This window comes from Pan troglodytes, chromosome 12 (assembly GCF_028858775.2).
Source record: "Pan troglodytes isolate AG18354 chromosome 12, NHGRI_mPanTro3-v2.0_pri, whole genome shotgun sequence".
Classification (NCBI taxonomy): Eukaryota; Metazoa; Chordata; class Mammalia; order Primates; family Hominidae; genus Pan; species Pan troglodytes.
In genome coordinates, this window is record NC_072410.2 from 85,567,574 (window position 1) to 85,579,694 (window position 12,121).

Consider the following 12,121-nt stretch of genomic DNA (forward strand, 5'->3'; position numbering starts at 1 on the left):
TAGAAACTTATATTAAGGGATTAAACCCAATTACTTTGATAGGAATTGCTTGTATTTTTTTTCCAGTTTATAATTTATATTTTTTCCTATATCGAAATAAAAAGTGTGTGTGCGTGTGTGTGTGTGTAAAAGAAAGAGAGAGAAAGAGAAATTTACTTATCCTTTCCTTTGTGGACCCTGAGTTTTATGTCAAATTTGAAAGGATTTTTCTAGTTCTGAAATTATTTTTAAAATTATGTTGTGTTTCCTATTATTTTATGGTTTTATTTTTCACATTTGTAATGTATTTTTAACTTATGTTTTTAATGCAGCAAGATTACCTTATGCTGGCTACTTTGGATGAGAATGAGGAAGTGATAGATGGAGGCAAAAAAGGAGCAATTGATGACCTTCAGCAAGGTGAATTGGAAGCATTTATTCAAAATCTTAATTTGGCGAAGTATACAAAAGCTTCCTTAATTGAAGAAGAAGAACCAGCTGAAAAAGAAAATTCCAGCAAAAAAGAAGTAAAAATACCTAAAATAAATAATAAAAATACAGCAGAAAGTCAAAGGACATCAGTTAATAAGGTGAAAAATAAGAATAGGCCAGAACCACATTCTGATGAGAATGGCAGTACCACACCAAAAGTAAAGAAAGATAAACAGAACATCTTTGAATTTTTTGAGAGACAGACTTTGTTACTTAGGCCTGGAGGCAAATGGTATGATCTGGAGTACAGCAATGAATATTCTTTGAAACCCCAGCCTCAGGATGTTGTATCTAAGTACAGAACCCTTGCTCAGAAGCTGTATGAGCATGAAATCAACTTATTCAAAAGTAAGACGAATAGTCAAAAGGGAGCCTCTTCTACCTGGATGAAGGCAATTGTGTCATCGGGGACACTAGGTGACAGGATGGCAGCCATGATTCTTCTTATTCAGGATGATGCCGTTCACACACTTCAGTTTGTAGAAACTCTTGTGAACCTTGTTAAAAAGAAGGGCAGCAAACAGCAGTGCCTTATGGCCTTGGATACTTTCAAAGAGTTGCTTATCACAGACCTTTTGCCAGACAATCGGAAGCTGAGGATTTTCAGCCAGCGTCCTTTTGACAAACTGGAACAGTTGTCCAGTGGCAACAAGGACTCAAGAGATAGAAGACTGATATTATGGTATTTTGAACACCAGCTGAAACACTTAGTGGCTGAATTTGTGCAGGTCTTAGAAACTTTAAGTCATGATACATTAGTAACCACTAAAACTCGAGCCCTTACCGTGGCTCATGAGCTGCTTTGTAACAAGCCTGAGGAAGAAAAGGCTCTTCTTGTGCAAGTGGTAAATAAACTGGGAGATCCTCAGAACAGAATTGCCACAAAAGCATCCCATCTGTTAGAGACATTACTTTGTAAACATCCCAATATGAAAGGAGTTGTGTCTGGTGAAGTAGAAAGGCTACTCTTCCGCTCAAATATCAGCTCCAAAGCTCAATATTATGCAATTTGCTTTTTAAATCAAATGGCTCTGTCCCATGAAGAAAGCGAATTGGCTAACAAATTAATAACTGTTTACTTTTGCTTTTTTCGGACTTGTGTCAAAAAAAAAGATGTTGAATCAAAAATGCTTAGCGCCCTTTTAACAGGTGTGAATAGGGCATACCCTTATTCCCAGACTGGTGATGACAAAGTAAGGGAGCAGATTGACACACTGTTTAAAGTGTTGCATATTGTGAATTTTAATACCAGTGTCCAGGCTTTAATGTTGCTTTTCCAAGTAATGAATTCTCAGCAGACAATATCGGATCGATATTACACAGCATTATACAGGTAAGAACATACCCTTCCAATATGAGACATGAGATAATAACTTGATGTAGTACAGCACAAGCAGTGCCCTCTGTGGGGCAAGAGAAAGAGTTAGAAAATTTGGTTTTAGGCCCCCTCAGCAGCTTGCTACTCGCCACCTTCAAGTAAGTCACTTAATCTTTGTTTCCCTGATGGGCACAAATTATATTAGATGCTTTGAATACATTTTTCATTTTGAGAAGTTGTAAAATATAGAAAAATACCCAAAAGATTCATTCATATCTACCACCTAGTATTTCAGAATTAACATTTTGCTGTATTTGTTTTAAATCTTTTGGGATATTAAAGAAATAAAATTGCAGATATAATTGCAGTTTCCGTCCCATTCTCCTCAGTCCTCCATCTTTTCCCTGCTGTCTTTCACACAGTTGAATGCATTCACACAGTAACTCATTCAACAAGTATTTTCTGAGTGCCTGCAGTATGGTGCCATGCTCTAGGTGCACAGGAGTCACAGCGAACAGAAATCCCACCCCTGGAGGCGTTCACATTCATATTGGAGGAGGTGGCAGAGAGGGGAGCGGTGGTAAACAAAGTATGTTAAGTAGAGAGTTTTGGGGGGTGCAGGGTTTTTTTTTGTTGTTGTTTTTTAATGGAGATTAAGATTTTCTTTACTGAATTTTGCAACTCACCCATTGAGGCATCATTTTCAGCAATGTGTAAACAGTTTGGAGCTGTTTAAGAGACAGTCGAACATAGCAACTGTGTTCAAGAAATTAATATATTTCCTTCTGCTTCATTTTTATATTTTTACATAGATATATCTTGTGAGAAAATGTGGAGTAGCGGTTCGTATCTTAGACTTAAGCCACGCCACCTGGGTTTGAGTCCCTGCCATTAGTTTTCTGTGTAATTTTGGGCAAATTACTTGATCCCCACTAAAAACCTATTGGTAGACATAATTCATCCCATGTTATCATGCTTAAGTGGATTTGTCTGTAGGATGGAGAGAAAAGCAGCTATGTCATATGATTATTATGAAGATTGTGAAACTTGCACAAGGTTCTACAGCTTGTAAATGACAGAACTGGGGCTTTAATGACGGTTGGGAGGTTATGTGTGTTAACCCATGTAATCTTTCTATGTATATTAAGTGCTTAACAGTGCCTAACACATAGTGCTATGTGAAATGTTGGCGGCTATCCTTATTACTGATACTCATCCATGTTTCTTTAGTTTAATCCTCTTAACAGCTCTCCAGTCTGTGAGATACAATAATTTGTGCAAGGTCACACAGATATTAAGAGACCAAGTTAGGTGGCAAGTCCAGGTCCACTTGCTGTAGAGTTCATGACATTTCATAGCACTGATTGCTCTGGTCCACTAAAAAGACTCAGAAGCCTTTCCACAACTCTTTGAAGTAATAGATAACACTGTTAATTTGAAAAGAGTTCCAAGGCTGAAAATGTAGAGGTTTCGGGATCTTGAGTTTTGTTTTTGTTAGTTTGTTTGTTTGTTTGTTTTGAAGGGGGATGGTTTGATTATTTTGAACTTTTGATGGTCATAGGAATTTTTAATTTTTAGAAAGTGTTTGGAATCTATTAGAAAACATTTTTCTGTCTCTACTTAACATCATAGTCTAACATCTCTGAGGAAGGGTAGATTTTTAAGTTTTTGAAATTACTATTTGCCAAAAGCTCTCACAGATGGAGTTTCTTAACAGGCCTTTAGGCCTTCTTAAAGTGTTTGTTTGCTCTTGGTTTTATTAGGAATCCTTCACATTAAGAAAACCCCTAGTTAATTGAGGGATAAAAGAAATGACATGATTTGGTTTACAAAAATATTTATCAAAACATTAGGAAAATATTTCATGAAATGATAGAGACATGTCTCTAAATTCTTCTCAGATGTTTCTGTTGATGTGAGATGGAATTTATGCCTAATAATAGATTGCAAAATGGATGGAAATGTTGGAAAATTTAATTGTAAAGAGAGAAAACTGAATAATCCAGAATATCCCAGAATATTACCAAAAGGGTGATATTTCCCAGAGTATTCAGAGCAATAGGAAAGTGCTTCACAAGCTTAAGTATTTTTCATTTCTAGTATTAGTAGGAAAAAATTAATGGAAATGCTTAAAACAAAGTAAGTAATGATTCCAGGTGTTAATAGAGCTAATCTGGAGGATTGTGTTAATTCTGGGTGTCCTAATATCTGCAGGTCTAGACCTGTTGGGGACATGTGTAGGATTCAGCACCTAGGATAGAGAATTTTTAAAGTATCATGAGATCAAAGTAGAGCAGCCTACAGAAGACAGACATTAGGGAGAGACAAGCACATAATAGCTAAATAGGTTCAAGTATTTGAAAAACTGTCATGTAAAGGTATTAACTGCCAGGCACTGGGGTTACAACAGTGAATAACACGGGCATAATCCCTATTTCATTGGACCTTTAGAGAAGAGGGAAAGGCAGGAAAATCAAGTTTGTGAAACTATGAAGAACACAAACATGGGACTGAGAGACTAATAGAAGAACCAATTTTGGATACTGTGGACATGCAGAGAGTTGGAGAGAAGCGCTCTGGGCAGTGAAAATAGCGTGTATGAGAGGAATGTTACACAGCTAGTACATTGGACTAGAGATTCTCTGAAGTCCTTAGAATTTAATTTTCTGCTGTTCATTTATGGTCTTCACTAAAATCATGAAGAGGTGGCCTCTGGTCCCCCTGCTAGTAGGTAGTTATACAAGGACAAAAACCCAAATCTTCTAATGTTCTGCTTTCATGGGTCAGTTTTCACTATCTGGTTTTAGATTAGCTTTTCTGGTGGGGTTCTGTAAATACTGTTAGGGCTGTGCCCTGTTGATACAGAAAACAGAAAAACACTTGGAAAAGACAAGAAAACCACACACTCAAAAATGCCTATTCCTGTGTCTGTTGCTGTTGGTTTTTCCTGGTGCCATCATCATCCTTTTCTGGTCATTGACTTCCATCTTACCTCTTAGGGCAGGGTCTCTTGTTCTAAAATAAGCAGCAAAGTTATCCCTAACTAAGATGAGGTTAGTAGCTATTTCTAATATGTGACCATTGGTTGTGGAGATGGTTTTATACATAAATATTTGACCTTGGTTTTGTTTTGCAGGAAGATGTTGGATCCAGGGTTGATGACGTGTTCCAAGCAAGCTATGTTTCTTAACCTTGTCTACAAATCTCTGAAAGCTGACATTGTGTTGCGCCGGGTGAAGGCTTTTGTGAAGAGGTTACTTCAAGTTACTTGTCAACAGATGCCACCATTTATATGTGGAGCTTTATATCTCGTGTCTGAGATCCTTAAAGCAAAACCAGGTTTAAGAAGCCAACTAGATGATCATCCGGTATATTTTACAACTGCTTTTTAAATTGAGTGGGTGCTGAAATATATTGGTTTTTGTTTTGTTTTTCTTTGCTTCAAATGACAGTAACCTAGTTCTCTGGAGCATATGAGTGTGAGTTCTGGAATAGGACAAACCTAGATTTTAGTACCAGCTGTACAGTTTACTAGGTGGGCATGTTGCTCAACTCTTCTACTTGCAATAAACTGTACTATACTAGAAGCTACCATTATATGAGATTTGGAAGACTATAAAACTTAGTAGACCTCTTAAGTCTTCTTCCTTAACAATGAAATGGAAATAATAATAGTACCTACCTCATAGGGTTATTTACAAGTCAGAAAGTTACTTGAGGGATAATTGTTTTCAAGTGTTAGAGTCCCTAAGGCTCAGGGGTTCTTAGCTCAAAACTTAACTGTGTTATGTTTAGAAATAAGGATGTAATCTCCTCTCTTGTTTAAATACCATTGATAGCCATCATTTTACTTTATTAGAACTTTCACGTTTCACCAGAGTTGCAATAAGTAAAACTCTACATCACATAATGGAGCACAGACTTTATTGCAACTTCCAGTTGATTTATGTAGATTTATGAAACTATACTTTTGTTAGGAGTCTGATGATGAAGAAAATTTTATTGATGCAAATGATGATGAAGACATGGAAAAATTCGCTGATGCAGACAAAGAAACAGAGATAGTGAAAAAACTTGAGACAGAGGAAACAGTTCCTGAAACTGATGTAGAAACCAAAAAACCAGAGGTTGCTTCCTGGGTGCACTTTGATAATTTGAAAGGTGAGTTTTTTTCATCTTTATTCTCTTGAATTTTTAAACCAGGGAGTTTGTTTCTCTTTGATTTTCATAGAAAATAGCATTCTACCATTTTATTTACTTATTTATTTATTTAGACAGAGTCTCACTCTGTTGCCCAGGCTGGAATGCAGAGGCGTGATCTCGGCTCACTGCAACCTCCGCCTCCCAGGTGCAAGTGATTCTCCTGCCTCAACCTCCCAAGTAGCTGGGATTACAGGCATGTGCCACCACACCTGGCTAATTTTTGTATTTTTAGTAGAGGTGGAGTTTCACCATGTTCGCCAGGCTGGTCTCAAACTCCTGACCTCAGGTGATCTGCCTGCCTCAGCCTCCCAAAGTGCTGGGATTACAGGCGTGAGCCACTGTACCTGGCCCACAGTTTCTTAAAGTAATGTTTTAGGGATAGAAAACTTTCTGTTCAAGATAGAAACGTTAAGTGGTTTTCTATACACACACCAAACTAAATTAAAAGGCTATTAATAGAATGTTAGAGTCAAAAAAAAATCTTAGAAATGCAGCCTCTTCATTTGCGGCTGTGAAGAAAACACCAGCCTTGAGGTTCGAGAAATGTGGTGCCAGACCCATTTCTTCAACTTGCTTTGGGACTCACAGTCAAATTAATTCATCTACAAATTTCAGTTTGTGAAGTACAAAAGAGAAGTCTGATAGCTGCCAGAAAAGTTTGAGAAGAATTCATCAGTTCACCTGAAGACTAAACTGAGAATAATCCTTTAGAAGGATGAAGAGCTTGTGTGTTGGAAGGTAGTCAGTTCCTAGTTTGTTCTGAAAAATCTTTGTTTTAAATTTTTTTAATCCTGAGTTTCTAAAAACATGAAGATAATGTCAGACCTGTTCCAAGTGAGAATTATTTCTGGGCGTACTTTCATGACAAATACTTGAAGCACTCTAAAGCTCCAAAAGACTTCAGACCTAGTTCATCTTCAGATTATTTCCATCTTAACGTTTCCACCTCTTTGACCCCAAAATGGGCACCTTTTGTTGCCATTTAGAAAAGGGAGAAGTTTGGGGTTTTTTGGTTTGGTTTTTGTTTTTTTGAGACAGGGTCTCACTATGTCACCCAGGCCAGGCTGGAGTACAGTGGGCCATTATGGCTCACTACAGCCTCAAAGTCCTGAACTCAAGCGATCCTCCCACCTCAGCCTCCCAGGTAGCCGGGACTACAGGCTCGTGCCACCAGGTATGGCTAGTTGTATTTTTTGTAGAGACGCAATCCCACTCTGTGCACAGGCTGGTCTCGAGCTCTTGGTCTCAAGCAGCCTTTCCACCTTGGCCTCCCAAAGTGCTGGGATTATAGGCATGAGCCATTGTGCCCAGCCAAGGGAGAAGTTTTGAAGGGAGCTTTTACTTACTTATTTTTGAGTCAGGGTCTTGCTCTGTCACGAAGGCTGGATCACAATGGCACGATCTTGGTTCACTGCAACTCCCGTCTCCTGGGCTCAAGTGATCCTCCCACCTCAGTCTCCTGAGTAGCTGGGACTACAGGCACACACCACCACACCTGGCTAGTTTTTTTGTTGTATTTTTTGTAAGAGATGGGGTTTCACCATTTTGCCCAGGCTGGTCTCGAACTCCTGAACTCAAATGATCCACTGGCCTCAGCCTCCCTAAGTGCTGTGATTACAGGTGTGAGCCACTGCACCTGGCCTTGAAGAAAGCTTTTGGTGTTTGGGATAAACATGTTCTCTGCTTTATTCAAGAGCAGATGCTAGCTTAAGTACCAAGACAAATTCTTGAGGGAGCTCAGAGTTTTTAATCTAGGTTGCTTGGCCAAGTAAGAATGTTGGAGATATCTGTTGAGAATATTAATGGTGGTGCTTTTAATGACCTCTTGGGCTAGGAAGAAAGCATTTGAGAAATCGTATTTTTTTTGTTATTCCTAGGTGGGAAACAGTTAAATAAATACGATCCATTCAGTAGAAACCCTCTGTTCTGTGGAGCTGAAAATACAAGTCTTTGGGAACTCAAAAAGGTAAAATAATTTCAAATTGTCTTTTATTCATTTATGCTATATATATATATATATATATATATATATATTTTTTTTTTTTTTTTTTTTTTTTTTTTTTGAGACAGAGTCTTCCTCTGTCGCCAGGCTGGAGTGCAGTGGCATGATCGTGGCTCACTGTAACATCCGCCTTCCGGGTTCAAGCCATTCTCCTGGCTCAGCCTCCCAAGTAGCTGGGATTACAGGCGCCCACCACCACGCCCAGCTAATTTTTGTATTTTTAGTAGAGACAGGGTTTCACCATGTTGGCCAGGATGGTCTTGATCTCCTGACCTTGTGATCCGCCCGCCTCAGCCTCCCAAAGTGCTGGGATTACAGGCATGAGCCACTGCGCCCGGCCTATGCTGTGTATTTTTGCCCTTGAGGATGTAATGCCTTGAAGTTTTTGTTTTTTTATGATAATTATAAGCATTAATAAACATTAAAAGTCCACATTTGGGGGAAGATACTATGTGAAGTGTTCATTTTGTAGAAAATCTTAAGTGTGCATGTAAAATAAGGATTTCATGCATGGGTTATGACTGTTGCTTTTTGTAGGTAGATTATTGCATATAGAGTTGAGAAAATGGATAAATTTTGCTTTATTTATTAGATACCTCTGAAAAGTTTTATGATAAATTTTTTTGCAAATAAAGTTACTTTTCTGAATTTGTAAGAGGAATTCATATTTTTAATAACCTTTCTGTGACTTTTTGTGTAAAGCCAGTAAGTATCTTATGCAGCTATTCTCAAAGTGCGGCCAGACCACTAAGAGTTCCTGATACCTTTTTAGTGAGTCGGCCAGGTCACAGCTCTTTCCATAGTAATACCAGTACATTATTTGTTTTCATCACTGTGTTGACGGTGGCACTGATACTATAAAAGAAATGATAGGTAAAACTGCTGCAGCTTATCCTGAATAAAGACAGCACCAAGCTGCATCAGAAGCCATTATATTCATCACTGCCACATATGTGCAGTTAAAAAAAAAAAAAGCCAGTATGACTTAAGAATGATGACACAGGGAGAATTATTGATTTTAGTGTCTTGACCTTAAAGTAACATGTCTTTTTAGTATTTCGTGTGCATACATAGCAAGTATGCGTAACATACCTCTGCTGCCTACCTAAAGCATGAAGGTTGTCACATGTCTCAAGGACAAGTGCTTACCAGTTGTTGCAAGCTCATATAGCTGCTCTTTCATGAAAGACTGACAAACTGGTTATTCAGGCTTAGGTATTTGGGAGATATTTTCTTGAAAATGAATGAAACAAAAAAGCTGGCAGTATTTGTTGTCAGCAATAAAATTCAAAAATAAAGCTTTCGAGCAAAGATTAAAGTTTTAAAAATCTTGTAACCACCACCTTGAGCTTGACAGTTTCTCAATTTGTTAAAACTTTTCTGATGAAATCAGTGGTTCTAACAATGTGATTTTTGTGGTAAAGTATAACGAAATGTGCCAGTGTTTGGAAGGACTGCATAAGGTATTTTTCCAATGACCAATGCACAATGTTACAAATTCTTTTTTTTTTGAGACGAGAAGGTTCTGTCACCCATACTGGAATGCAGTGGCGCGATCTCGGCTCACTGCAACCTCTACCTCCTGAGTAGCTGGGATTACAGGAGCATGCCACCATGCCCAGCTAATTTTTTTATTTTTAGCACAGACAGTGTTTTGCCATGTTGTCTAGGCTGGTCTCGAACTCCTGACTTCAGGTAATCCACCTACCTCAGCCTCCCAAAGTGCTGGGATTAAAGGCATGAGCCACTGTGCCACCTGAATGTTACAAATTCTTGAGTGAATAAACGATTGATTCAAAGTAGACCAAATAATTTTAAGTAGCAAGTACCAAAAGCCAATTGAATATGGGTTTCAGATTCCATATTACAACTAATCTTTGGTTTTGATATAGTACTAAAGAAGAAAATTCACAGCTATGTGAAAGACTATTTTCTACACATATGAGGCCAGATTATATATTTCAACATGGAATACAGAAGCAGATGAAATAATCCACTCTCTTCTGTTAAGCCAGACATTAAAGAGATTTGCAAAACTGTAAAATAATATTACTCGCTATATATATCGTCCTGAAGCATAATTATTTTTCTTTTTTTCTTTTTTCTTTTTTTTTTTTTTTGAGATAGAGTCTCGCTCTGGCTCCCAGGCTGGAGTGCGGTGGGCGCGATCTCAGCTCACTGCAAGCTCCGCCTCCTGGGTTCACACCATCCTCCTGCCTCAGCCTCCCAAGTAGCTGGGACTACAGTCGCACACTGCCACGCCTGGCTAATTTTTTGCATTTTTAGTAGAGACGGGGTTTCACCGTGTTAGCTAGGATGGTCTCGATCTCCTGACCTCGTGATCCGCCCGCCTTGGCCTCCCAAAATGCTGGGATTACAGGCATGAGCCACCACGCCTGGCCGCATAATTATTTTTCATAAATATGCTACTTACTAGTATGTAGTAGCTTTATGGTTTTTGTTTTTGTTTTTGTTTTTGTTTTTTTGAGACGGAGTCTTGCTCTGTTGCCAAGGCCGGAGTGCAGTGGCGCGATCTCGGCTCACTCCAAGTTCCGCCTCCCAGGTTCACACCATTCTCCTGCCTCAGCCTCCCGAGTAGCTGGGACTACAGGCACCCGCCACCACGCCCGGCTAATTTTTTGTATTTTTAGTAGAGATGGGGTTTCACCATGTTAGCCAGGATGGTCTCGATCTCCTGACCTCGTGATCCGCCCACCTCGGCCTCCCAAAGTGCTGGGATGACAGGCGTGAGCCACCGTGCCTGGCCGCTTTATTGTTATTTTTAATGGACCTATAAGTATTTACAATTTTTCTGTTTATTTTTATAACATAGGTGTCTGTAGATATAAACCTGTTAAATAGAAACTGATGAGATTTTTGGTTTTTAAGTGTAGGAAATGGTCCTGAGACCAAAATGTTTTGAGAATCACTTTTTTAATGTATTGGCTTAAATTTCAAATTTTTGCATTTTCTTTTTTGTTGTTGTTGAAATAGGGTCTCACTCTGTCACCCAGGCTGGAGTGCAGTAGTGCCATGTCAGCTCACTGCAGCCTCAACCTCCTGGGCCCAGGCAGTCCTCCCACTTTAGCCTCCTGAGTAGCTGGGAGTACAGGCATGCGCGCACCATCACGCCCTGACTATTTTTGTACTTTTTGTAGACATGGGGTTTCGCCATATTGCCCAGGCCAGTCTCAACTTCTGGGCTCAAGCAATCTGCCTGCCTGAGCCTCCCAAAGTGCTGGAATTACAGGTGTGAGCCACCACACCCAGCCCGATTTTCTTAAATAAGCTATAAATGTACTAAGAGTCGACCTTAGAAATATTGATATTATTCACATTTTTCTTTTTAGTTATCTGTGCATTTTCATCCCTCCGTGGCCCTTTTTGCAAAGACCATCCTTCAGGTGAGTCTAAAATAAATCCAAGGATGAGAAATAAGAAAAAAAAGTATCATTTTAGATAATCAATAATTGGTCATACAGTGTTTTCTCTAACAGAGAGAATCTTGTCCATTTTACTGCTCGTATAAAGAAGCAGTGACTTGTTTCATACAGAGTAGCAGATAACTTTTCCCACTCTGAGAAGAGTGGAAGCAATAAGACATTGAAAGCCACAGCAGTTATTTATTTATTACCTTCTAGCTCCTCTCCTGGAGAAATACTGCCTCACTTTCCCATTTGCTGTGTTTGCCACTTCAGGGTTTGGTTCCTGATTAATGGTTAGATGGCCTACATTATTAATATTAATCTATCCATCAAATCAACATTACATCCTAGAATATGTATGTATATGTATCTGTGTGTTTAATTTTTTAAGTATAATGTGCATGAGAGATATTTGAAGAGTCATTTATTGCATATTTGTATCTTCAATACAGTGTAATAGAAATTATCTTTTTCTTCCTTTTTCTTACTTGGATTCATAGATATAATTTGAATTAAGTTTTTAAATCCCCCCTCCACTTTTCAGGGAAACTATATTCAGTATTCAGGGGACCCACTGCAGGATTTCACTCTAATGAGATTTTTGGATCGATTTGTATACCGAAATCCAAAGCCCCATAAAGGCAAAGGTATGCTTCTATTTAGTGAATTATTTGGCTTTCATTTTTAATACATAATAAACAA

The 12,121-nt window shown here is 38.6% G+C and overlaps 1 protein-coding gene across 2 annotated transcripts in view; it reads left to right on the forward strand.

Moving 5' to 3' along the window:
* Nucleotides 1–12,121, forward strand: part of CEBPZ (CCAAT enhancer binding protein zeta) — a 28,909-nt gene that overhangs the window by 2,400 nt on the left and 14,388 nt on the right. For both annotated transcript variants that reach the window (XM_001166712.7, XM_009442303.4), the window contains exons 2-7: nucleotides 312–1,804; nucleotides 4,926–5,157; nucleotides 5,767–5,950; nucleotides 7,870–7,958; nucleotides 11,345–11,398; nucleotides 11,964–12,066. In XM_001166712.7, coding sequence (XP_001166712.4) covers nucleotides 312–1,804; nucleotides 4,926–5,157; nucleotides 5,767–5,950; nucleotides 7,870–7,958; nucleotides 11,345–11,398; nucleotides 11,964–12,066 — 2,155 coding nt within the window. The remainder of the gene's footprint in view (nucleotides 1–311; nucleotides 1,805–4,925; nucleotides 5,158–5,766; nucleotides 5,951–7,869; nucleotides 7,959–11,344; nucleotides 11,399–11,963; nucleotides 12,067–12,121) is intronic.